At 33.6% G+C, this 27341-nt stretch overlaps 9 protein-coding genes across 9 annotated transcripts; 3 read left to right on the plus strand and 6 right to left on the minus strand.

Moving 5' to 3' along the window:
• Window positions 1-596: 596 nt before the first annotated feature.
• PPL_02983 (uncharacterized protein) lies at window positions 597-4919 on the plus strand (the record flags this gene model as incomplete). The annotated part of the gene is made up of 8 exons (XM_020573958.1): window positions 597-684; window positions 759-782; window positions 1218-1408; window positions 1505-1886; window positions 1972-2764; window positions 2848-3073; window positions 3155-3488; window positions 3592-4919. The coding sequence occupies 8 exons, from the start codon at window positions 597-599 to the stop codon at window positions 4917-4919; spliced, it is 3366 nt and encodes a 1121-aa protein (XP_020436030.1).
• Window positions 4920-5535: 616 nt separating this feature from the next.
• Window positions 5536-7161, minus strand: PPL_02984 (beta-N-acetylhexosaminidase; the record flags this gene model as incomplete). Its single annotated transcript, XM_020573959.1, has 1 exon — window positions 5536-7161. One exon carries the CDS (start codon window positions 7159-7161, stop codon window positions 5536-5538), a length of 1626 nt encoding a protein of 541 aa, XP_020436031.1.
• A 364-nt stretch (window positions 7162-7525) lies between these two features.
• Window positions 7526-9648, plus strand: PPL_02985 (beta-N-acetylhexosaminidase; the record flags this gene model as incomplete). The annotated part of the gene is made up of 2 exons (XM_020573960.1): window positions 7526-7533; window positions 8076-9648. 2 exons carry the CDS (start codon window positions 7526-7528, stop codon window positions 9646-9648), a joined length of 1581 nt encoding a protein of 526 aa, XP_020436032.1.
• A 183-nt stretch (window positions 9649-9831) lies between these two features.
• On the plus strand, window positions 9832-11589 carry PPL_02986 (uncharacterized protein; the record flags this gene model as incomplete). Its single annotated transcript, XM_020573961.1, has 1 exon — window positions 9832-11589. The coding sequence occupies one exon, from the start codon at window positions 9832-9834 to the stop codon at window positions 11587-11589; it is 1758 nt and encodes a 585-aa protein (XP_020436033.1).
• A 161-nt stretch (window positions 11590-11750) lies between these two features.
• cahA (carbonic anhydrase) lies at window positions 11751-13252 on the minus strand (the record flags this gene model as incomplete). The annotated part of the gene is made up of 2 exons (XM_020573962.1): window positions 11751-11762; window positions 12449-13252. The coding sequence occupies 2 exons, from the start codon at window positions 13250-13252 to the stop codon at window positions 11751-11753; spliced, it is 816 nt and encodes a 271-aa protein (XP_020436034.1).
• A 1229-nt stretch (window positions 13253-14481) lies between these two features.
• Window positions 14482-18654, minus strand: PPL_02988 (DUF1683 family protein; the record flags this gene model as incomplete). The annotated part of the gene is made up of 6 exons (XM_020573963.1): window positions 14482-16211; window positions 16282-16357; window positions 16435-17253; window positions 17367-17640; window positions 17743-17910; window positions 18020-18654. The coding sequence occupies 6 exons, from the start codon at window positions 18652-18654 to the stop codon at window positions 14482-14484; spliced, it is 3702 nt and encodes a 1233-aa protein (XP_020436035.1).
• A 286-nt stretch (window positions 18655-18940) lies between these two features.
• PPL_02989 (uncharacterized protein) lies at window positions 18941-20038 on the minus strand (the record flags this gene model as incomplete). Its single annotated transcript, XM_020573964.1, has 1 exon — window positions 18941-20038. The coding sequence occupies one exon, from the start codon at window positions 20036-20038 to the stop codon at window positions 18941-18943; it is 1098 nt and encodes a 365-aa protein (XP_020436036.1).
• Window positions 20039-20861: 823 nt separating this feature from the next.
• On the minus strand, window positions 20862-21919 carry PPL_02990 (uncharacterized protein; the record flags this gene model as incomplete). The annotated part of the gene is made up of 2 exons (XM_020573965.1): window positions 20862-21622; window positions 21745-21919. The coding sequence occupies 2 exons, from the start codon at window positions 21917-21919 to the stop codon at window positions 20862-20864; spliced, it is 936 nt and encodes a 311-aa protein (XP_020436037.1).
• Window positions 21920-22513: 594 nt separating this feature from the next.
• On the minus strand, window positions 22514-25431 carry yelA (initiation factor eIF-4 gamma middle domain-containing protein; the record flags this gene model as incomplete). The annotated part of the gene is made up of 5 exons (XM_020573966.1): window positions 22514-22824; window positions 22910-22991; window positions 23061-25004; window positions 25087-25288; window positions 25373-25431. The coding sequence occupies 5 exons, from the start codon at window positions 25429-25431 to the stop codon at window positions 22514-22516; spliced, it is 2598 nt and encodes an 865-aa protein (XP_020436038.1).
• Window positions 25432-27341: the final 1910 nt, after the last annotated feature.

Consider the following 27341-nt stretch of genomic DNA (forward strand, 5'->3'; position numbering starts at 1 on the left):
CCCTAAACCTTTAAATTTTGAGGTTCTTTACCGATTCACACAAAGAACCTCAAACAAAAAAAAACACAGAGTAATTTTCCACTTTTTACTCAATACCTGTTTATTTTTAAATACATCAAAAGTAAATCCCTTTTTCATTTCAACAAATATGAATATATTATTGTCTTTCAAATCTATTATTTTACTATAATCAAAATAAAAAAGAAATTCAATTTATAATATATTTATCAAAATATCAAATCAATAATTTTTTTATTTATTTATAATCCATTGGAAATCATTTCATTTTTTTTTAATTTTCTCATAGGTAAAAATTTTATTATTTTACCAAATATAGAAAATATTATTTCAATCATATCTATCTATTATTTATTTATTTTTAACAAAAAAATTGCAAACAAAAAATTAAAAGAGGAAAATAATTTCGTTGTCAAATCCAATCAAAATCTATCCAAAAAAAAAAAATCCTGTTTTATCTCACTTCATCAAGCCAATCTGGAATAAAAATAAAATAAAATATTTAATAATAATAATAAATATCATTAATTCGAATAAATAAAAGACCAGAAACTAAATAAAACTAAACATTCATAAAAATGCCTTCGAATCATTCTTCTAAATCAAAAATAGATATATCAGAATCTTCACCATCTTCACCAACTTTAAATCATGATAGAACCAAATGTATGTCAAGTTAAATTGAAAAAAAACAAAAAAAAAAAACAAATAGTTTTAACACCATAATATTATTTCTATAGCACAAAGATTAATAGATATAAAATGTAATGTTTGTTCAATAGATCTGATGGTAGGTGAAAATAGATATGTTTGTGTTGAATGTCGGTCTTTGAATCTATGTGAGAAATGCCATTTTAAGGAGCGACAATTTTACAAAGATTCATGCTCGATCAACAACAATAACAACAACAACTCATCATTTTCATACCTGCACACCGATAACTCTCCACTACCACATAAATATACAATAGAAACAAGTAAGTGGATAAAAAAAACAATCATGTTATTTGAAAAAACAATAAGGAATCCAATCATTTTCATTTTCAAATTTCACTCTACATTTTTGTTAAATCTGATCTAATTTAATTTCTAATTTAATTTCTAATTTAATTTACTTACTTTTTCAATAATAATAAAATAATAATAAATCATCATAACTATAGAATCACAAACAAAACTTAATCAAATATTGAAATCAGATTCAACCTACAGTACTTTTAAAAATGTATTCAAAGAATATAGAAATAGAGATTGTTTTGGATGGAGAGAAAAGGTAGAGGTATCCGAAGAGTATCCTTTTGGATTAGGTCAATATCAATGGATAACCTACGAAGAATTTCAAAAGAGTTCAGAGTATTTTGGTAATGCGCTAGCTCATTTGATACCATCTGTATGTAATTACTTAATTAGATCTTAATCTTCTGTTTTTTTTTTGATGATTGTTATTAACTTTATGATGATTCGATTTGTTTATTTACGTAAATAGAGATCATTTGTTGGAGTGTGTGCAAACAATTGTATTGAATGGTACTATGCAGATTTCGGATGTCTTTGGTATGGTATGAGAGTGGTACCTTATCATCATCAAATCAATTGCGAATCGATGTTGGAGATGCTCACCAATTCAGAGACATCGTGTATGATCATTTCGAAAGTTGCATTCGCCGGGTTGGTAGATATAATCACCAAGTCAAAGTATAGAAAGATCAAACTAATCATACACATCGAAGATGACTTTGATGAGGAAACAAGACTACGTCTACCACCAACCATTCAATTCCGACTATTCAGTAACATGATGGAAACAGGTCGTAGAATTACCAAACTAAAACATAATCCAATTAAAAAAGATGAAATATTATCATTAAGTAAGTTGTTTATCTCTTCATATTCTCGGCCATATGTGTTTTTTATATGATATTAATAACAATATTGATAATAAACTACTACTAGTTTATTCTTCTGGTTCAACTGGTTTACCAAAAGGTGTTATTACATCCGATAGAGATTATAATCAATATGTTTACTCTACGAACAATGAATATCCACATGTTGCAATTAGTTATACTACTCTTGCACATGTTCAACGGCGATCCGACCATAAGGTGCTGTATTGTGGTGGTAGAATAGGTTTGTTCTCTGGCAATATGGAGACACTCTTTGATGATCTGAGGCTGCTGCGTCCACACAGCTTCTGGGCGGTGCCAAGAATCTGGAATATCATACATGCACAGTATCAACACGAGATCACCCAGTATCAATCGGCCGCGCCATCATCATCATCGATCAGTAGAAACCAAGCGGAGCTTGTTATCGGTGAGCGTTTCAAGCTGATTCTTGGCGATAGAATTCAAATGGTGATGACTGGCTCTGCACCTACTTCGCCGGCGGTCATGGAGTTCATCAAGAGAACGTGGGCACCTGCACCCGTTCTGACACTGTACGGCTGTACCGAGGCACTCGTTATCTCTGTCAATGACAACGTGCTGGAGCGTGTCGACTACAAGATAGTACCGGTGGAGGAATTCGGCTATTCACCAGACGATCAACCCTATCCTCGCGGTGAACTACACGTTAAAGTCGATCTTAACACCGGTTACTATCGAAATGACCAGGCTAACAACCAAGCATTCCAAGATGGTTGGTACAAGACTGGCGACATCATTGAACAGTATGCACCAAGAAAGATAAGAGTTATCGATCGTAAAAAGAATGCTTTTAAATTAGCAAATGGTGAATTCGTTGCGTATGTAATAATAAAAATAATAATAATATTAAAGACTGTTTATATGTTAACATATGTATAAATATTAATCAATCTATTTACAGACCAGAAAAGATAGAGAATATGTTTTATGCATCAGAAATCATTGAACATATTTTTATTTATGGTTATATCGATAAGACATTCTTGACAGCTATTGTTGTACCTAAAGAACATATTCTACATAAACATAAACTGACAATCGATAGTTCCAAAGAGGAAGTAGAAGAGAATCTACCGATTAGAAATGAAATAATGAATGAATTGGAAAGAATATCAAAGTTAAAGAGTGTATGTTAATAATTATTAATTGTCTAGCTAATAGAATGTGATAGAAATAATAAGATACTAATATTTTGTTGTTTTATATAGTTGGCAAATTATGAAATACCTAAAATGATTACAATCGATAATAATAAGTGGACGATTGAAAGTGGTATGATTACAGGTAGTGGCAAGTTTTGTAGATCAATTATCTATAATCATTATGTGAATGATTTTATGAGAATGAATGATACCATTGAATCGATTCAGACGGGTCTACGATCACAAACAACAGAAGAGAAATCAGACTATATCGAAACATACCTCAGACTTGTACTTGGACTCGATAGTTCAAGTGAATCAATAGATCTCTCTAAATTATCATTCACTCAAATGGGTGGTGATTCTGTTGGTGCCGTTAGATTATCATCTTTATTAAAAGGTAAGTTTAGTTAGTTAGTTAGTTGGTTAGTTAGTTAGTTAGTTAGTTAGTTCGTTGTTCAATTGAATTGTTATTCTAATCTTTTATACAAATATTTATATAGAAAAAGCAAATATAGATATATCACCACAATTCATTTTAAATAAGAATAATAATATGAATGATATCTCGAATATTGTGAAGAGTGGAAGTAGTTCCAGTGTAAATCAAGTATCAATCGATTGGAGTAAGGAGATGGAATTGGATAGTGATATCACTGCTGTTGGAAAGAGTGCTAAACCAATAAAGTCTGTTGGTAACAATGTTTTCTTGACTGGTGCAACTGGATTCCTAGGTGCATTCTTGTTGTTTGATCTGTTGGCAAATCGTGGTGCTACCATAGGCAATGTCTACTGTTTGGTTAGAGGTCAATCTGTAGAGGCTGCCAAATCAAGATTGTTACAGAAGCTCTGTGAAACCTACCGGTTGGTTTTGAGCAGCGAGATGATCGATAGAATCATCGTTGTCATCGGTGACCTCGAAGCCGAGAGACTGGGCATTGCCAACGACCAGTACAACCAACTTGTAGAGAATGTCGATCTCATCATTCACAACGGTGCGTACGTTCATCTTTTGAATCCGTATCCCAATATGAAAGGAACCAATGTCGGTGGTACAGCGGAAGTACTTCGGCTGGCGAGTGCAGTCGGACAGCAACACTCGATTAGCGTAGCGCATATCTCAACGATCGGTTGTTTCTCTGAGCGTAACAAGGTTATCACAGAGTTTGACAAACCAAATGTTGATCATCTAGATAAGATGTTTGGCTATACACAATCAAAGTTGGTAGCTGAGCAACTGGTTACAAGTGCTCACCGCACCCGTAACATTCAGGCTATCATACTCCGACCTGGAACCATCTATGCCAGCAGTGAAACCGGTATAGACAACGAACACGATTTCGTAAGATTAGTATTCCGTTCGATTCTACACCTTGGTAGTTATCCAAAGTTAAACAACCAGAACGGTGGATCACTTCTCAACTTGTCGCCAGTCGATTGGGTTGCATCGTCAGTCACCAATCTCTCACTCAATCAACAGCAACAACATCAACAACAACAACAAGAATCAGAAAATATTCCAATTTATCACTTAATTAATCAACATAATATTAGTCTATCGGAATTCTGTAAGGTTGTCAATGACAAAGTTACACCTTTGTTGGAATTGGAATTCGATGAATGGAAATCGAGACTGTTGTCACAACCAACCAATCCACTGCACTCTATGAGTTTAGTCTTTAACAAAGAATACCCAGTGTTTTCGAGCTATGGATTCTCCAATCCACTCACCCTCCAAAAGCTTATTGACTGTGGAATGAATGCATGTCCATACGTATCAAAGAAGTTGATTATTAAGAATATTAGATATTTGCAACAACTTAAAAATTGATACAATTTTACAATAAACTATTATTCTTTATTTATTTATTAGAGAAACTTTGTGATCTTTTATTTTATTTTTATTTTAAGAAAATAACTATATTCCATAGACTCAGCAAGCACCTTCAATCATATATCAGAGGTGGATAGGGATCATTACTTCATTCCCAGGTCAAAGTCACCTCCATCTATCGATGCAATTGTCAAAATGACAAATCACACACCATACTTACAGATGACTACCTCTCAACCTCACAATATCAAATACCAGTATTTAATTGACCAGGTTAAAGCCACACCTCCGCAAGTTGGTAGAACCCAGCTCTATTTTGTGGCACCAGAGGATTTGTTCGATGGATATACCCTTCAAAAGTATGTTGGAGTTGGTGGACATGTCCTAGTCAACCAACCAGTCCTTCCTCTATTTTGTATGTCCTTATCACCTACAAGTGCCGGAGAAGACTTAAATAAATAAAATGTTTTGAGGTGTAGATAGGCTACACTTATTTTTTCTCAAAAAAAAAATAAATCAATAAATAAAACTTTTTATTGAACTTCTCATTTTTTCTATTGAGATATCTTGGATTATTAAAAAATAACTAACTACTATGATAATTTAAATAAGTTCATTTCTTTTTAAGTATTGAAGCAATTTCGATTGGTGTCAATGTCATGATTGGACGTTGACCACTTGGAATATTCTCTGGAAGGTAACAGTAGTTTGGATAGAGTGGACCAGAGTTGACTCCACGTTGGGCGATGTGACAAGAGTTGTTGGTGAAACGAACCAATGCAGTTTGAATGTCGGTAACTGCTTCGTTTGACCAGAGACGTTCTCCAATAGCCAAAGCTCTTGGGTAGACACGTACATCCCAGCTTACTTGGTTGACTTGCTCTCCCCAGATACAAGCTTCTCCTCCCAATACGTTGGCGGTGGAAGTAGTGATGTTGTCAAGTGGGTCAGCACCGTAGAAATCTTGCCAGGTGTCTTGCCATTCGTAGTGAGTCTTACCCTCTGGGTTTGGAACTTGTTTGTCGAGGTAGTAAGCGAACGATACGATTGCTTTGTAACCAGCATCGACAATCTCTTGGGTGAGTGAAGCGGAATCCCAAACTTGAACCAAAGTATCCTTGGTCATGTTGACACCGTTTTGGTATGGATCGTTCCAAACCATCTTGGTACGGTTCAAATTGGTGAGGATGGTGGTCAATTGATTCTCGAAATACTCCTCAGCTTGGACCAAGTTGAAGTTGTTCTTCTTCATCCAGGCGGTGATGGTTGGATCTTCACCCCAGCAGTCGAGAACGACTTCGTCACCACCGGTGTGGAAGTATTGGTCGATGAAAAGCGATGACATCTCTGCGAACAAATTTCCAATGAATTGGTAGGTGTATGGCTGAGCGATGTTCAACAACATATTGTTGATGTTGTAGGCGTACGATGGACAGCTGGCAATCAACTGTGGATATCCAACACCCCAAGCAGCAGAGTGACCCGGAATATCAAATTCTGGTACTACACGGATACCGTAGGATTTGGCGTAGGCAATGACCTCTTGGATATCGGCGTGTGAGTAGATGGCGATTGGGTTGAATGCACCTTGAGTCAAATTGGTGTATGTCGAGGAGACGACTGGGAATGATTGGGCGTCTACAATGTGCCAGTGAAGAATGTTGAACTTTTGGTAGGCAATGGTATCGATGATGTGGAGGATGAATTGCACTGGGAGGAAGTGACGACCGGTGTCAATCATGAATCCACGCCATGGGAAACGTGGGAAATCGCTAATGGTCATTGGTACCCAGGGAATGGTGTAACTCATCTGGTCTGGATTCCATTGAATGAGTTGTGAGAATGTTTCGAGAGCACGAACTGCACCCCAAACTGTGTTGGCGTTGATTGTCAGCTGCTTGTTGTTGGCGACGATCGAGTAGGATTCGTCGATACCCAAGAAGAGATCTTCACTGTCGGACTTGGTAATGACCACCAAATTGAGGGCTGGTGCATTGCTCTTGACCATTCCGAATGGGAAGAACAACTTTTGATAACGCTTAATATTGATTCCGAGAATCTGTGAGGAGGAGTCGGTTGTGATGCTGAAAGTGTTTGGATTGACAGCGAGCACTGAACTGCCAGTATTCAAAACCTGTGGGAATGGAACAATGTTTGGTCCGATATACACAGGTTCCTGTGAGTATACTACAGATGTAGCAATGATGGCTACAAAAATAAATAAAGCTGATTTATACATGTATCTTCTCTATTTATACTTTATATTATTAATTATTTATCTGATTAAAATAAATACTAAATTAAAAAAATAAATAAAAAATAAAATAGAAAAAGAACTATGATCAATTTAGGAATTAAAAATTATCAAATTTGATTATTAAAAATCAACAAACCACTAATGGTGAAATAAAATCAAACTGTTGGAATTGGCAGTGGTTGATTGTGTTGTGTGTGGTTATTTGCTGCTCGATGATATTTTGCTTTATAAAATTTTTAGACAGTGAAAGATAATAGATATTGTGAACTATAGTTTTTGTTGTTCTAATTTATATATTTAAGAAGTCGGTATCGAATGTTGATGTCTAAATGATGAGGATCATAAAATGGCTGTGTATTTTTGGGCATTTCAAAGTACCAGTACGGTATTAACCCAATATTTCGAAATGTGTAGAGAAATTTTGAAATTAAAGTTCATTATTTTTTCCCATCAAAATTTCACCGCGATGAGTGATCATAGGGGTCTGTGATTCGAAAATGTAAATAAAAATGGTTTTGCTTTTTATAAAATTTAATATCCGAAATGGATATTTCCAAATTTAAAAATTTGCTCAATTTCAAGGTGTGGTTTTATGATTGCAAAAAAAAACACACACACTCAATAATATCAATATCAATACCACAAAAAAAACCAAACATTGTAATCACTTTTTTTTAAATGATTATTTTAATGGAGTTCAGCTGCTGAGCGTTGTTGTTTTAATTAGATAGTTTTTATTTTCTTTATTTTTTTTTATTAATATTAATTTACAATTAAAATAAATAATATTTAGTAAATAGATAATAATTTTTATTTATCTATCTATCTATTGTTAATATCAAATTCAAAAAGATGAAAGCTATTCTTTCTTTTTGTATTTTTTTTGTTTTATATAGTTTGGTAGGTGGACAATCACCAGTCTCAGGACCATTGATTGTTCCACAACCACAACAAATGACATTTGGAACACAGACTCTTCAATTGAATCCATTGAAGTTCCAAATTTACTGTCCATCAAAGAGCCCCGTGCTTGCCAGTGCTATCAAGAGATATTCAGATTTGTTCTTTTTGTATGGAAATGGTGCTCCCTCTACTGCTCCAGCTGCCATTCTCAACATTAAAGTCATTTCCAACTCTGATTCACTCTACTTGGGTGTCAGTGAGAATCACACAATCAGCCTTGTAGCGGCTTACTCGTTGCTTATCACCGCCGACACTGTCTACGGTGCCATTCGTGCATTGGAGACTGTCTCACAGATCATTCAATACGATTTCGTGACTCAGAGATACACCATTCCAAACACTCCAATTTCCATCACTGATTACCCACGTTTCCCATGGCGTGGAATCATGATTGACACCGCTCGTCACTTTGTCCCAGCTAGCTACTTGATGCACACTATCGATGCGCTTGCCGCCAACAAGATGAACACACTCCACTGGCATATCACCGACGGTCAATCTTTCCCAGCTTCCTCTGTCACCTACCCCAACTTGACAATGGGTGCTTGGGCACCGGAGGCCGTCTTCTCTGTCGACGACATCAAGGAGGTCGTTGCCTACGGAAAATCGCTTGGTGTTCGTGTCGTCCCAGAGTTTGACATTCCATCGCACACCTACTCATGGGCCGCTGCCTTCCCTACCATTATGGCCAACTGCCCAGACTACACCTACAGCTACGGACAACTCCCAATGTCCATTGCCAACTACCTTACCTACGAAGTCATCACCAATCTCTTCACTGAGATGTCTGGTTATTTCTTGGATACCTACTTCCACACTGGTGGTGATGAAGTTCCATACGGATGTTGGAAGGAAGATCCACAAGTCGCTGAATGGATGAATCTCAATGGCTACACCCCAACTTTGGCCGAACAATTCTTTGAGGATCAAGTCACCTCTATCCTCGCAAAAGTCAACCGTACCAAGATTGTTTGGAACGATCCATTCGTCGACGGTGTCAAGCTTGACCCATCGACCTTGATTCAAGTATGGGACTCCTCTTTCCAAGATATCGTCAATGCTGGTTTCGAAGTGATTGTATCGTTCGACTATTATCTCGACGAACAAGTCCCAACTGGAAATCTTCACTGGATGTTCGAAGATACCTGGTCTGATTTCTATGCTGCCGATCCATACAACGGTATCACCAGCAACACAAACAAGATTCTCGGTGGTGAAGCTTGCATGTGGTCGGAACAAGTCAACCACTTGTCAATGGATGTTCGTGTTTGGCCACGTGCTATTGGTGTCGCCGAACGTCTCTGGTCAGCTCAAACTCAAACCGATGTCAACAATGCCTTGACCCGTATTGGACCACAAACCTGTCGTATGTCACAACGTGGTATTGCAAGTGGACCACTATTCCCAGATTTCTGTATGCTCCCAGACGACTTTGAGAGCTATCTCCAACAACCACGTATGAGATTATCAAAGGAGCAAATCAACACATTCTTAAATAATAATTAAATAGTTTAATTAATAATAATAAAAAAAATAGTATATTTATCTTAAAAAAATTAATTTAAACTTCACAACCCAAATTCAATTTAAACTTTTCTCAATTTAATCTCAAATCAAGCAATGTGTTTTGTGAATGTGTCATAGTTATTATATTTTATTTTAAAAATAGATAAATACAGATATCAATAAATGGATCGATTATTTAGAATAGTTTTAAGGAATAAATTATTATTTAATTATATTATTTGTATTGGTAGACCATTTAGATCAAAGAATCTTTTGTATTATCAAATTAAACAGGTTGATTGGATTTTGAAAAATGGATATGAAGGTATTCTTTGGTACAAGATTAAAAGAAAAGACAATCTTATTTGGAAAATAGTTGATAGAGATACAGTTTTGAGATATGGTAGTCCAAAGCTATTTGAATCGATCTTTCTGAATCAGCTGGAAGTTGATGGTGGCGTTATAGATGCCGATAATGAAAATTGCTTGAGAGATATTATTTTCCCAGAGAGAAGAGCCAGTGTATTTCTACAAACTGCTATAGAGGTCAACAGTAACCAAGCTGCTAAGATGTTACTTCATTACGGTGACCCCTATTCAATAGATCAGATAGAGTCACTTTTAAATCATTCAATCAAACATCTCAACGCTGAAATAGCCAATTACATTATAGATACCTTCAAGCTTGGAGAAGATGATCTTAAGTTTAAAATGGATAGGATCGTTATCAAGCGAGACATTCCAGTCGATAGATACCACCAGTTCACTTCATTTCTTTTGCAAAACAAAAGATTACTTTCTTCAAAGAATTCATCTCTTTTCATTCTACTTATTATATGTGGCAACAGAGAGTACATAGACCTAGTATACAAGTCAGGAATCGAAAGAGATAAGACTATCATAGAGCAAATCGTTTATACCATTTATAAGATATTAAAAGGTAGCTTGACGATACCGATTTTCGGAGCATTGGAAATGATCAAATGTATTTTAAGTTGGCTTATGGGTGGATTGTATTATCGATCGTACTATAGATGCGCTGAAGAGTTGGTAAAGAAGTTTACAAAGTTATCAAAGGAAGATTGTGTTAAAGTGATCCTCTTTGAACTGCTATGTGGAATGAGAGGTGATACCGCTACACCAATAACAATCAAAGAAAAATGTTTAGTCAAGTTAAATAAGATCATGGCTGCCATCAACGATTGTGAAGATATCGATGTTGCTTATCTCAAATATATAGATAAATGTTCATCTGTAGACAAGAGACTGTTTCTATCAAACTCTACTTCTCTAACGCGTATGAATCACTATCAAAGAATAATTGATATCAGCAACATTAATCATTTGATATATCTACAGCAACAATTGGATTTGGAAACCATTAAATCTATTTGGGTCAAAGGTGATAGAAATATGATGATATTTTTATCGAGACATCATTTGACTAGTTTGATCAAATTAAAAGAAAAATCGGATTTTTGGAGTTCTCAGGTCATTGACCATATCGATTTTTTTAGTCTTGATGATATAGAGAAACTTGCACCAATTACTCAGTTCCTATATGCCATTAAGCATCCTAATAGGTTCTTCTCAATCGATCACATTCGAAACTACTTTGTTTTGTTTGGGTCATTAGAGCTCTGTGAATATTCACCGACTCAAAACTTGGATTTAGCAATTGTTCAATTCTTATTGGCAAATCTAAAGAAACAAAGTACACTTCATAGAGCGATAAAAAGAATTTTAATGAAATCTTTACATGATATACTCTCACCGATTGTCAAGTATATTTTGGATACTTATTGGAAGGAACTACCATTTATAGAACCAAACTTTACCAAAATAACAAGCACAGATCTCATTTTAGCGAAACTTTATCATACACTATTAGACTCCACTAATGACCAGACTACGGCCAAAGCAATAGTAGAATCAATTTAAAATAACAATACGATTGATATGTTTGTAAAGATAATATCTATTGCAACAAGAATTTCAACTATTGATAGAATTATCCTAAATTTTAAAGTAAAAAATTCAAATGACTATGAAACTTTATTATTTTCAAAAAATGTTTGGAAAATTCATAAAGGAAATGAAGTTTATACATCTTTCTATGATAAATAAAACGAATATACATATATATCTATTTTAATATTCTTAAAATAAAAATGTATTAAACGGTTATTCAACCAAATATTGAAATGAATTGACTTAAAAAAATATTAATTTATCAACACATTCCAAAAAAAACAAAACACTTCAAATTATTATTAACCTCCTTTAACCACTTTCAAGATAATAAATAAAATTTGATATAAAAGACCCAAAAAAATAATACCTTTCTATTCATTTACAAAAAAAATGAGGAAGTTATTAATTTTAGTTCTATTTTCCTTTATATTGGTATTTTCTTTGGCTAAAACAAATTTTGAAGATAATGTTAATAAATTACCTCTTCATGTAAGTATTTTCTTTTTTGAAAAAAATAATTTTAACTAATATTTTAAAATACAGTGTCCATCAGTTGAAAATATTGATTGTTTAATCAATAATTGCTCAAGTTCTATTGAATGTCCTTTTAAAATGCTATGTTGTGAAACAAATTGTGGTTTTAAATGTCTTGAAGGAATAATTTAAATCTACTAAATAAAAAAATAATTTTAATTATTCTAAAAAAACTTTTATTTTAAACAAAGATTTACAACATTTATTTAAAGATATTTAATTATTTAATTTTAAAAAAGAATATTATTATTATTTTTTGTTTTTATGTACAGCTGTGACTTAAAGTTCTAACTTCTTTCAGTTTAGCGATGGAGTTACGATAGTTGGCTTCCAATGACTCACGAGAGTGTGCAGTGATTTCCAAGTCACGGAGATAACCGTCATGAATACCATAGACCCAACCGTGGATATCGACTTTTTGTCCACGCTTCCAGGCGCTTTGCATGATGGTAGAGTTACCGAGATTGTTTACTTGCTCGACGACATTCAACTCGCAGAGAACGTCCAACATTCTCTTACGTGGTAGGTTTTGGAGGAGGTCGTTGTGCTTGAAGATGGAATCACGGATGTGGAGCAACCAGTTGTTGATAAGACCCAACTCTGGATTGTCGTTGGCAGCAGCAACACCTCCACAACCGTAGTGACCGCAAATAATGATGTGCTCGACCTTGAGTACATCGACAGCGTACTGCACGACGGAAAGACAGTTTAGATCGGTGTGAACGACGAGATTGGCGACATTACGATGTACAAACAACTCTCCCGGACCAAGACCTGTAAGCTTCTCGGCTGGCACACGCGAGTCGGCACAACCGATCCACAAGAACTTTGGAGTCTGTGATTCGGCGAGCTGCGAGAAATACACTGGATCCTCTTGTGTCATACGCTTGCTCCATTCGTGGTTGTTGTTGATCAATTGTTCTACTTCTTTCGACATTCTTAGAGTTTCAGCTGGTGTACGTGGAGTGGATGGCTCTGATAAACTGTTCTTTGGCAATTGTTGTTGCTCTTGTGCAGAAGATGATGAATTTGATACTAATGTTAGATTTTGGAATATATTATTACAACAGGGAGTGTCAGATTGATTGTTTGACATGTTTCAGTTGTTTTTTTTTTTGTTTTTTGAAAAATGACAAAGGGGTTCGATCTATTTATTTTGATTTTTTTATTTATTTATTTTTTTTAAATTTGATTTTTTTAATTTAATAAAATAAAAATCGTTGCGAGTCTTTTGGAAGTGGTGAATGTGGGAAATGGTGGTGCAAAAAAAAATAACAATATTATTGTTGGGGTGTGCAAAAACTCTTTAATTAATTAATTAGTCTTGTTTGAAACAACAAAAAAACACCAAATAATTCGTTTTTGCAAAAAAAAATTGATAAATCGAAGATAAAAAAAAAAAAAAAAAAGCAGTGATATTTTGAAATGTCGATTTGTATTTAATGTAAATAAATATACAATGTACAACTCTTAAAATATAATATATGTAATGTATAAATGTACAATAAAGAATTGTAGAAATGAAATGTTTAAAACAAATAATTTGAAGTGAAAGTAATTTTGTTGTTTTTAAAAAACAAAAGTAAAAGAAATAATATTAATTTAAAAATAAAATTTGCATACATATGGTTGTTTTGATATCAAACAAAACAACAAGATTTTAAACACAACACAAAAAATTAAAGTTTATGAAATCCCAGGCTCCGATTTTATTAAAAAAAACTGGTTCGAGCGACCCCAAGGAGTAAGATTCTATGATGTTTTTCTGGTGAAAAAAAAACAACAGTCATTTTGAAAAGTTCTGATGACAATTTTGGTGTTAGTGCAAGTGGTGAAAGGAATAGAAGTGCCGAAAAATCCTGGTGATATGTTATGAAACATAGCAACAATTAAAAATTTATATGTATATGTACATGTACATATTTATTTGTTATAAAATATGTGTGGGTGAATATTGAAAGTGTGGTTGTTCGTTTCAAAACCACAGACAAAATGACGTTATTTATCATTAAGTTATATTAATGGTTATTATAACTAAAAGAAATTTAACTTTTTTAGCAACATGTTTGTTGTTATTGGTTTAAAGAAAATAAAAAGCAATCAAAGTTTTATTGAAATTTAACAATTATGTGTGAATAACAACAACCCACAAAGAATGACATAATAATATTAAATTATTTGATAGAATTCAACTTCAACTTCTTTAGTTTTGAGAGTGGAGATGAATTTTTGTTTAATTGGATATGAAAAGAGTGTAAATGCTGCTGCTTTGAACAGAGGTTATTTACTTTTTCTTTAATTATTTGATTTTAAGAATGATGTTTTTTATTGTTGATCCAATCCAATGTTTGGTTTGATGAATAAAAATTCATTTGGATTCTTTGTTTTCGGTAGTTCCTTGTTGAATCTCTTGCTGGCAATCTTAAAGTGAGGTAGTGGGTGCTTACCAGCTACCAATGGTAAAAGGACATGCTTGATCTCGTGAGTCGATTCTGGGTGTATCGAAAAAGTGCTATTCTTGTCACCAGAAAACAAAAATGGTGAGTCCGATCCACCAAAGCTGGGTGCGTTGATTACCAGTAAATCAAACTCTTGTAAAAAGTTGGTGTTGTTGTATATCGAGATGCTGTGAGTGATTGGTACACCAACGGTTCCAGACGCTGGCACCTTTACATGTGTTACAAATGGATTGGTAGCAATTCTCATGTGTGGCAACTGAATCGGTAGTGAGGAGGTGATCTTTGGAGAGCTGGAAGCGTTATCATTGTTACTGCTGGACTTACGAGACCATTCGATATTTAGTGATCCAAGACTGAGTGACTCTCCAGTGATTAGAGGAATGAGGTTGAACCAACACGAGTAGTTGTTGTCTTTCGACAGTTCATAGGTTGGAAGATTCTGATTGGATGAGGAGAGCAGCTGAGCTACCGGGACTGCAGAGGCATCTGCATCTTCGCCGCTGAGTGGATTCAGAGTTGCCTGACTGATATTGTTGATTTCCAGAGTTGTTCGCAAGATGTTGACGTTGAAAGGTAGATTGGTCTTGATGTCACAGAGCAGCAGCAGTGGTTCCTTGGCAACGATATTTCCATCGTACATATCGTTCAACTGGAAGTTGGAGTTGAAGAATTGGAATTGAGTGAGGAATCCGATTTGCACTGGGAAAATAAAGATCTTTGATGCATGTGATATTTCGTTGGCTTTGGTCTCGTACGATACGTTGATGACCAGTTTGATCTCGTCGATCTGGCTACTATAGATATAAAATTTCTTTTTGAAAGAGGTACGCTCAGAGATATGTGGTAGTTCCAATCGCGACAATGGATTGTTCTTGTTTGGCTCCGAGTAGATTCCCTTGTCAATGAGATTGTGTGCTTGCTGTTGTTGTTGGAAGTCAAAGGTGATCGATCCACTGGTGATCTCCTTGTCGTTATTGATCAACTCTAGCTCGATCTGATAGAATTCATTGATGATGGCGGGTGGAGTATGGTTGCATTTGATTTGGATCAGTGATTCGTGATCCAATATTCTGATGGATGAACGTTCCAAAAACTTTTTGTAGGGATCGGGTTTGACGATGGTTTTAGGATCGATCTGGTCCTTCTTTATAGCTAGCTGCTGCGACGATTGGATCGGGAGTGGTGGATCCACCACTTCATTGTAGATCTCGCGTTCGGATTCATCCGATTTGATAGCCCACTCTGAAATGTTCCAACGAAAGTTGATAGAGGTTGGACCGTTGCCAAGTTCGAGAATTACGGTCTGACATTCGAGTTCCGCTTTCTCACGTGTGTTTAGAGTGAACGAAAATATTCTCGATTCGTCGGGAAGGAATACCAAGTCCTTGCGTTCCTCATTCATCTTTAGATTCGATTCGATTGGATCGGTGATTGCTTTCGATTCATTGATCACCTTATTATAGGAGCTATCTGAAAATATGGTTCTAAGTCTTGAAAATCTAATAGCATTTGGGAAATGTGATTCGATTACAACGAATATCTCTGTTTTACTATGTGAAAATGCAATACTATTTGGGAATTGTACTCTACAGTTAACTATAAATATAAAATAACATTTAAATAAGTATATTATTTTTGTTTACCAAAATATATCATGATACATTACTTAATGGATGATTATGATCCATATTTACATCCAAAGTTGATACAAGTTGGATATTTGGTGTTAATTTAGTTGGATTCTAAAATGAAATAGAAAAAACAATGTTAATCAACTTTAAATTGAATCTTGTTGAATAGTTGTTAATAAACAACTTACAGTTAATACATATAATAAAGATTGTTGAATGGATGATCTTTGTTCTTTTGAGTTGGTCAAGTCAGGTGAGAGTAGATCCATTGCATAGCCAATGTAGTTGGTCGGTAGATTCAGCATGTGTACACACTTTAGACACATTGCCAGAGTGTAGGTGAGTAGTACCCACCACTTTTCACGTCGATAGGTGATTGCATTCTTGTTGTAGAATTTCAAAGCGAGTTCATATTGATTCGATCCATAAAAGTATTCGTTGGCAATCAGTGACTCCACGTACGATATGATACGAAGGTTCTGGTGTTGGTTCGCCTGCTCGTAGGCACGCGACAACAAGTCGATGATGGCCGAGGTGTAGTTTGCCTGTAGTTCGATCGCTACCAATCGGTAAAAGTCGTCGGATTCATCCTCGTCTTTGCCAGCGGGTTTGCTCACCAGTTCGAGCGGGTGTGCGACATCGGGTGGTGGCTGACCGACATACTGCAAGATCGAGAGGTCATGACGTTGCTTGCTCTCTTTGAACTTGACAACACTCGGTGTATTGCGATAGCGGTCTGCCACCGCCTTGAAATACTTTCTGCGCTCGTCGACATACTTGGCGGCGGTCTGGTAGTAGAAGCCAGGGTTGGCACTGAACAGCGCTTTATTAGTGTTTGGACACATATCCAACAACTCTGCGAATATCTGATACTCTCTAGACAACCATGCACAATGATTGAATTCTTTCTCATCCGGTCCCTGATACAACTTGAACAATCTAATATGCTTCTCAAACTGTTGTATCGCTTCATTTAGATTGTTTGACCATAAAAATAATTTACATATCTATATTTATTTATAAAAAGAAAGAGAGTAGTAGTTATAGCTTATTGTTAATATAATGTAATGTTATGTAATCATATCATTGTTGTTGTTAAACACTTTTTATATATATTTACCTTGAAGTTTAAGAATGATGCAACAGTTCTCAACTCTGCAAATCTTATACCTTTTGTATCGTTGTTTGGTTTCCAATCCTTGAGAGAATGATAAGCAAATGCATAGTATTTCAATGCTGTATTCATGTCGATTCTAAACTCTGAGTAATACGCAATCTTAAAGTGATAGCGAATTAATAGGAATGTATGTGTTGACTTTGATATCTGTGATTTCGATGATTGACATTCCTCTTTATAATGTAAATCTGCTAATTCCAATGCTAATTTCTCCCACCTATAAAATGAATGATAAGATAATAATAATAATAATAATAATAGTTATATATATTTAGTTTTGGTTCAACTAGCGCAACAATAATATTGTTGATCTACTTACTTTTTAACAAAACCTTTCATTTCTAATTTATTCAAGAATAAAAAGTACTTTGGATCTACATCTGCTCTACGTCTAACCAAATTGAATCTCTCATCCGATACATCTACATTTGGTGTTGATGTTACAACTACAACAATTAACTTTATATTTCTTTGTTTTATATTTGCTCTTTAAAATATATATATTTTATGATAATAATAATAATAATAAAGTTAGTTTGTTATATCTATTAAAACACACACACATTATTAATTATTAGAGTTGTATAAATACTTACTTTACAGTGTCTATTTGAGACATAATTAATTCTTGTGCTTTTGGTGACTTGTCATCTGGCCACTGCAAGAATAGTGATATAACGGATGGAATAGAGACAGTATGTTTATGGATCCAATTGGCTCTCAAGATACCAGCAGGAACAAACGATTCTGAATGATTGGCACGTTTCTCTTTCTTGGCAGCAATGCTACCAGCATCGAGTGTTGTAACTTTCAACATCGGAATAACAAGTGGTTGTACACGCCATCCTCCTATCAGCGGATTGAAACTTGCACTTGGAATAGGTGGTGAAGATGATGTCGATGACAATGTTTGTTGAGGTTGATTGTTTATCGATAACTCTGGTACCTGTGTATTATTTGTATTTGTTGCTGCTACTCCTTGTTGTTGTTGTTGTTGTTGTTGCTGATTTGATTGATCGAATGGATCTAGTGAAGAGAGGTCAATCGATGTCTTTACCGATGGCTGTTGTTGTTGTGATTGTAATATCGGTGAAACAGGATGTATTCTATGAAAATCAATGAGTGATCTAGTAGTGATATTCTTCTCTATGAATTGATGAACACTATTTACACCGACCAAACCAACCAATGGTATTGGTATATTAACTAGTTCCTCAGGTAATTCATTCATTTTATAGTTGTTGTTGTTGTTGTTGTAGTTGTCTTTAATTAAAATCAACTTTAACAAACAACTAATAAAATACAAGATATATAGATATTAATTATGTGATGCTGTTACTAAATTTAATAAAGAATTCTATCACTGTTTTTTTGCAACATGATCACACAATTTTATCATTAAAAAAAAAAAAAAAAAAATCTAAAAAAAAAAAAAAAAAAAAAGTAAAAATCAAATATTGGGATAAAAGAAAATTAAGGTTTATTAGATTAAAATTTTATCTAATTATGTGAAAAAGTTAGAGATTAGTTTGTAAGTTTGATGATGTTTTAGTATTCATATCATCAACAGTTCCAAAATCAAGTTTAGAATGTTTAAGTAGAGATTCCTGTCTTAGCTCTTTGAATGGAGAGGTAGGCGAACGATAATGTGATTCGTAGAACATCCATTTTCTGTATTGGATCAACGATGAATGTAGATGATAGAAGAATTCATCGACTTTTTCATATTCCTTCTCGGTAAGCATTTGCTTCATGTCCTCTCGTATCATCGCCTCCAACTGTTGGAACGACTCTACCGATTCGTTAAAGTATTCGACCATCTTATTGAATGCCTCCTCGAAACTCTTGTTCTCCTGTTTCTGAATGCAAAACAACGGGTTTATATTGAAATTGCCTTCACAAAACTCTTTTTCGTAGGAGCAGATGTCGTTGATGATCGCATAGAGTTTGGTTGCTGCTTTTATCATGTCGTTGTAGCGCGCGTCACAAAAGAACCTATCGCCAAGCACCGATTGTTGGTCGAGGAATACTTCGAGCATTTGCGACGGTCCTTCAATTCCCATGTCGGCAATACGAATGAAAAAGTAGAGATCCATATGCAGACAACCGTTGTACTCCTTCAGGTTTAGGAATGGCGATATCGATTCGATATAATAGATATGTCCGCGAATCGTTCTGTTCAGAGCACCCGGACGACCTTTACAATTTTCCTTCAGGTCATTCAACAGTCGCAGCCAGAGATGATCCATGTAGAAAGGATCTTCCGGAAGTTTTCCTGTCAAAAGAATGGATTTACATCGCTTGGCAAATTTCTCACGTTCCACAGGATCTTTTTCGGCATCCATCTTTTCATCGAAACAAGTATAGAGCATAATAAGAAGAGTACATGATATCAGTTGTTTTCTATTGTAGCCAGGGTATGAATGCATTGTCATCTTACAAAAAGTATTATTAATATGACGATGAACTTTATTATGTTCTTCAAATACTTTTTCCTCCAACATCAACTTCCAAACATCTTCAATAAACTCTTGACTTGGGAGATCAAAACATTTCCAATCTGGAAGTTTTACCTTTTCCAAAGATAATATTGTTGTAGGTAGTTTAAATTCCATTATTTTAGTAATAATAATAAGTTATTTTATTATTTTTAATTTATTGTTTAGAAAAAATAGAGAGAATATTAATTATATTTTTAAAAGTTGAACTGGATTCTATATTTATAATTATTTATTTTTAAACAATTGTTAATTTATATCCGTAAATAAGAAAATAAAAATCTTATAATTTTGTATTGGCCCAAATCGGATTACTTTGTTCTATAAAGCTAGTTCCTAGTATGAAACCAATCACTTTAAATATTTCAGATAGTATCCAATGATTTTAGTCTCTATATTTTACACCACTAGCATCAACATGTTTTCAATTTCAGTAATGAAAATTCATTAGAAGTAATTTAATTGGAACTACGATTCTCAATTTAAAAACTTTCTTAAAAACCAATACAAACTTGAAATATTATTATTAACCACACACACATTTAATTAAGATATTCTATTCTATAGTGGTAGAATATATGTCTGAACACATGATTCAATCAAAAATGCTCATTACAAGTATAGATTCAATTAATCTTAGTTTAACATTAACTTATTTAGTAAGTAATATTAAGATCTTAATTTCCACTTCTACTTTCAAACACCTCCTACTTCCTACATTCTCAATAAACCGAAAATACAAATTGAAATTGCAGAATATACATATTTTGTTTTGTACAAAACAAAATTAAAATTAAAATATAAATAATAATAATTAGTTTTAAAGTAATAAAAATGTAACATTATCCAATGATTTGTTTTGTTTTTGAAAAAAAAATTTATTATTATTATAAAGTTAATACTATTTGTATTATTATTATTATTATTTAATTATATTTAATTATTGAACACTTTCAAATGGGTTATGGTCATCGAATGGGTTAGCATCATTGTTTGGTGCAACGTAGGTTTCAGGTGGTGGTGAGGAAGTGTTTTGGTAGTGATCTTGTGGTGAGGTAGCTTCGAATGGTTGTGGATCTTGGTGTTCGTGCAAGTTGAGTTTCTCAAGGCTGACCGCTGGTTGTTGTTCGAATGAGTGGTGTTGTTGTGGTGTTACGGCAGCAGGCGACTCGACACCAAAGATCTTTCCTTCGGCTTCGGTCCACATTCTGATGCCCTCCTCGATGAAACGCTTCTGATCCTGTACGAACTGCTTGAGAGCAGCGGCAACCTCACGCTGTGTAGTGGTGACCATCTCGACGGTCATCTGCTCGAGATTCATTGTCGATTGATCGTAGAGTGCCTTTGATTGATCGTGTTCCGCTTGACGCTCCTGTAGTTTCTGTCCGGACTTTTGTGCGTTCTTTAAATTATATACAGTGGCACTATATTTGGCGCGGACATCCTCTTGTTGCTTCTCAAAGGCAATGACCTTCTTGACGCTTCCTTCGTAGAGCGCGGTGAGTTGGTTGGCTAGACGGTCGTAGAATTGCTGGTTGTACTGCTGGAAGAGCAGCTGACTGTCCTTGATGGCACCACCGACCTCCAACAACGAAACCGACAACGGTACGGTTTGATTTGAAATATAGTTGGTGTGTGATGTCTTCTCACCGAAACGTTGAAGAATTTGAGCTAGTCCATTACCTTGTTGTACTTGTTTATCTGTTTTTTTTTTTTTTTTTGAAAGTAAAGTGTTAATACATTATTTGTGAACAAGTTTGAGATATCTCAAACTAATTAGAGTTTGTTTGTTTAAACAAAACAACATTATGATTATTTATTACCTGATGCCATATAATAATTTCTTGAGAGTTCAATCAACAATTTAAGATTCCACTTCATATTTTTGATCTGATTCTTTGCAGTTACAACATTCTCTGGTTCCTCTACCAACTCTACAATAGAAGCTTTAGCAGCCTCTTTTGTTTTATTCAATACATCTAAACCTTTCTTAAACATTTTTATAAATTGTTAAAATAAAAAGTAAATTAAAAATATATATATTATTGATATTGATATTATTACAATGAATAAACTAGTTTAATATTGATTACTTTTTTTTTTTTTTTTTGTTAACAACACAATACAAATAAATATGAATTAAATTTGAAATTAAAATTTTATTAAAAAAAATCCACCTTACATTCACATAAAAAAAAGTGAAAAATTTGGGTGAAAATAAATTCAATTAATGAGGTATTTTGCAAATTATGTCCCAACCTGGTGGTGAGTTGGTGCGAAAAGGTATTTTTCAATATAACCATTATTGTAACATCATATAACATCATGTCTTTTTGAGTATATTTTTTTTTTTTCGACTTCGAGATAAATAACGAATAGATTGGTTTTTTAAACAATGAGTGGTTCAAATGACATCACAAACAGATAATATTGATTTATTTGATTGTTATTGTATTATTGGACTTAAATGATATTATCTTTTATTAGTCTTTTTTTTTGTTCAAAAAAAAAAAACAACAAAACAATAAATATTATCTTTATTTTATTAAAACAAAAAAATCACATTTTATTATTATTAATTTTCTTTAGTTTTTATAATACAAATACATCAGATGCTAAATCAAAGAAACTGTTGGGTGGAGGTGGTGGTGAAGGTGGTTTCTCTTGCCAAGTATTGGTTTTCCATTGGAAGTATTGGTTTTGATTTCTGAGTAACGAGTCTTTTTGGTGAATCTGTTTCTCTGCGTTTTGTTGTACCTGTGCCATCTCTTCCAACTCGAACAAGGTCATACACTCCTCATCCGAGAGTTCATACAATCCGATTTGAATCAACGATATACATCTAAGAAGCAGTGGTATTTCAATTATAAATTCTCTATACAAATCTTTTAATAATTCAAAATCTAAAGTAATATTTAAAATAGAAAATGAATGTTAATATTTAAAATGATTGATTATTCTAATAGTTGTTAGAAAAGTTATACTTACAAACAATGAGACTCTTTTTCTTTATAAACATTTTAAGAGCTAAATCATCCTGTAATGATGAAACTAATACATCTCTAAAGGTCTATTATTAATAATAATAATAAAAGGATTAGTAACTGGTTTAAAAAAGAATGATATCAATTTTACTTACATCTCCATTTGAGGTTTTATGTTTCTTTGCATTTGGTTGATTAGTTGTGGTATGATTAATACTCTGGTTTTTAACAGGAACATTTGTAATGTTGGTTGGGATATTATTGTTGTTGTTTGCGCTATTATTATTGTTGTTGTTGTTATTGTTGTTATTAATGGCATTATTCATCATTGCCTTGTGTGAAACTGATTGAAGTGTTGGTGTGGATTTTAATTTTGGAGCTGGTGGACAAATATTTGGTGTGTCTTCGGACATTGAGCCTCTTCTGGTGAGCTCAGAGGTGGAGGCAATCGATGATCTTCTGGCCATAAGTGATTGTGCTACATTTGGATTGGGGTTGGACATTTGAATGGTTGCCATTGAGGAACGTCTGTTTTGAATCTTCTTTTTAGCGGGATGTTCAAGAGCCATGCTGTTCTCAGAGGATCTTCCAGAGCCGGCTGGTTCGTCGAGTGGCTGCATATGCATCACTGGTAGCTGTTGGATTGCTGGTGCTGGAGCTGGAGCTGGAGCTGGTTTCTTTTCTGGTTCAACTGGCTGAGCGACTTCCTCTTCGTCCATTTGAATCAGAGTGAAACAAAGATCGAGATACGAGACGTAGTCGGTTTGATTATCACACATGTTCTGCCAGATGGCAGCGAGAATCTCTGTTTTGTTGTTCTTTTTAAGTGTGTTTTTCATTTCGAGGATCTTGTTCATAATCTTCTTCTTCCAAATATCACGTGGTCCGATGATCTTACTGTCGATAATCGAGAGGATGACCGAGAGATTGTTGGCAGATGGTGTCAATTTGAGTTCTGGTGATTCTCTGTAGCCCAAACTGTTATTGTTATTGTTATTATTATTATTATTGTTGTTGTTGTTAATATTGTTCAAGCCGCTGTTGCTACCTGACAAACTACTCAGGGTTGGCGATGATTCCGATCTTGGAAGTTTGGGTGAGATGAAACCAGCTGGCAGATTACTCTCAATGTTTCTGAGCACTAAATTATTCATTGGTTTGAATTGAAGAGATAGACCACCGAATTCTTCTTTCTTGTTGTTGTTGGTAGCAACTGGGTTGAGACTAAAGTTGTCATCGATATCCATTGGGTGTTGTTGAAGTTCAGAGAGATTGAGTCTTTGGATATTGTGTGGATTCTTTGATACATTGTTATTATTATTATTGTTGTTGTTTTCAGAGTTGTTTACAGGTGAAAGAGGTGGACGTGCAGAAGCACGACGCAGCCATGGTGAAAGAGGAACGACTGGTGCAGAGGAAGGTGACGAGGTGGTATCTTCTAGAATGGTTTCCTTGAAGAGCGAGTAGTTGTTGGTGCTGATCGACTGGAGCAGTTTTTTCCAGAAGAGCTGAGCAGTCTCGGATTTAGTGCATTGGCGCGAGAGGAACTTGTTGATCGACTTGCCGACCTCCTCTGCAAAGTCGATAATGTCCTTTTGGAGTATCTCCTGTTCCTGATGATAGAGTGCTTGGTTCGGTAGCACCCAATGGTTGTTCTTGAGCTCTATCAGATTCTTTAGCATGTATCTGGTCTGTGGACGTACGTTGCGGTTCTCTGACAACGACTGGATCAACTGGAAGCCATCCTCAATCGCTTGTTGGATGATGAGATTCGAGTGGTTGGTCAGACCGGACTTGTTTGAAGACTCAATGGCACGACCAACGATAGTGGCGATCACTCCGAGCGATTCGATCTGAAGCAGCGTAAACTCGGAGTGTTCCGATGTCTGCGATGAATCTTTCGGTAAAAAGGTTGAAATGATATCACTGAAAAACGATGCACCTAATATATTGAAACGATAGCATTCCGCTAGAAATCTACTGGCATGAATGATCTTGGATTTCAGCTCAGTGATATTGGTTTGTGGTGAATGATGCAGAATTGCTTGAACATTACTAAACTCTTGATAATAATATTCTATAAATCTATCACCCATTGACTATTATTATTATTATTATTATTATAATTAGTTTAGTTAAACTTACTTAATTTATATATTATCATTTGTTATAATTACTTACTATTTGTAATTTATTAAAAAATAAAGGTGATAGTTTTGAACATATTTGAGAGATATATGGTAGCAAAAGAGGTTGATTAACAACTTTTGAATAGAGCTGACTGATTACTTCGATTGCTGAAACTCTATCAAGATCAGTGCATTTCGAAATGATTTGTTCTGATAATACTTGATGATTATCTTTTGAAAGCTTATTTAAAGACCTATTAAATATTAATTTTAAATAAATATAAGTTTAATCGTGATCATTATTATAGGTTGATAATATTATTATAATAATATATTACCTGTGAACTAAAAATAAATTCTCTTCCACACTTAGAGCAGTTTTTTGATTAATTTCCATTTTGTTATTGTTTGTTGTTTTGTTTTTTGTTTTTGAATGGATTATTGATATTATTAATATTACTAATTTGCTTTTAAAATCGGTTGTTATAATATTATTTGATTAGATTTGGTTTATTTACTAAAATAAAAATAAAAAGAAAATGGTAAGTTTTAAAATATATATTTTTTTAATTGTAGAGATAAATAATTGTGGTAAAATACAATAAAAATACAATTTTTTTTTTGTAATATTAACAAACTAAAGAATTTAGATTAAATTGTTATATTATTAAAAGTTTTAAAATTATGATTTTAAATAAATGTGATATGAAATAATATTAAGATTATTTCAAATTTGTAGAATGGCAAAAAAAAATAAATGATACTAATATAATTAATTTAAAATACAAATTCAGAAAATAAATGTATGGAAAGATAATGAAGATTACTTTACTTTAATTATAAAAGAATTGATTATATTACTGTTTGTTATGGTTTTGATTGTTATTAAGATATTGTTATAGGAAAATGAATAAATGCTTTGTTAAGTTTTTAAATGATATGATTGATCGATAAATGTGATATGTTGGAGATAATTTTTATATTACCACTGGTTTGATTTTTAAAAAAATTAAAACGAACAAATATAATGAAATATAATACGAAATAAAATATTATATTTTAGTAAAGTAAAAGTAGTAGTACTACTACTACTAGATCTATAGAAGAAAATGTCGGAATATAACAGATTGATATTATAATTGGAGAGTATATTTTAAAAAATGAAAATATTTTAATGTATAATGATTGTTTGGTAAAAAAAAAATTATAAGCTTGGATATTTTGATGTCATGTGTTGTTATAACAATATTATCTAATATAAGGATATGTTTTTTTTAATGACTTCTTATTCTTATTCACTTTAAATAATTAAAATTTAACTACTTTTTTTTTGTTTTAAAAATAAATTAATGACAAGTTGTTGAGTTGTTATTATTATCTGATTATTTATGTCCAAATGTAAAAATGATTATAGTACCACCTCCTTCTGAAATTAATATGGAGTGTAGTCAACCTGTTGAATTAAAGAATTTAAAGATGATTAAAGATTGTTATTGTTGTTGTTTTTGAATGTAATAAAAATATTAATTGTTAATATCAATAATAAATAAATTATTATCAATAAATGTATAATTGTTGCAACAATAAAATAAAAATAAAATAAAATAAATAAAGCGATCGCGAGCGAGAGTGAAAGCAGAATGAGATGAATGAATAAGGTGTGAGAAACAGAACTAGTGAGTGAGACGGACGTGGGTGTGTTTGTATAAAATTGTATTTCTTGTGGCTATTGGTTTGATTTGATTGATTGATCCTTACTCAGATTGTTTGCACTGTTATTGGTTATTGAGAAAATGAAATCATATGAATGTGAAAATATTGTATGTATGAAGAGTATTTGTTCAGTAATATTGGCTGATTTGTTTGGTGATAGTTTGATTGATTGATTGGTTGGAAAATCAAAGGATACTCTAATACTCTGTAATTAATTTATATTATTCTAAATTGATTGTATGTCTGACAGCAGCTGTGTAAACCTCTAAAGTGTGATTTGAGTTGTGATTCTTAAGATTATATAATATACCTAGAGGTAGAGATATAATAAAATATGGAAATTTGGATAATTAGTTTCAGATGTAGGATTTTATTTTATAATAATTATATATATAGTAGTAATTTAAATTATTAAAGTAGTAGGTGTAGTTAATATAACAATAACTACTACTACAACAACAACATGAAGAAGAAGGAGAAGAGGTGAATGGATTTGATTTGGATTTGATTTGATTTGATTTGATTTAGATTTGGATTTGGATTGAAATGTGAAAATGAAAGTGAATATGAGTGGATTGTTATAATTTTAAACAA

Source organism: Heterostelium album (genome assembly GCF_000004825.1).
Source record: "Heterostelium album PN500 unplaced genomic scaffold PPL_scaffold3, whole genome shotgun sequence".
Lineage (NCBI taxonomy): Eukaryota > Evosea > Eumycetozoa > Acytosteliales > Acytosteliaceae > Heterostelium > Heterostelium album.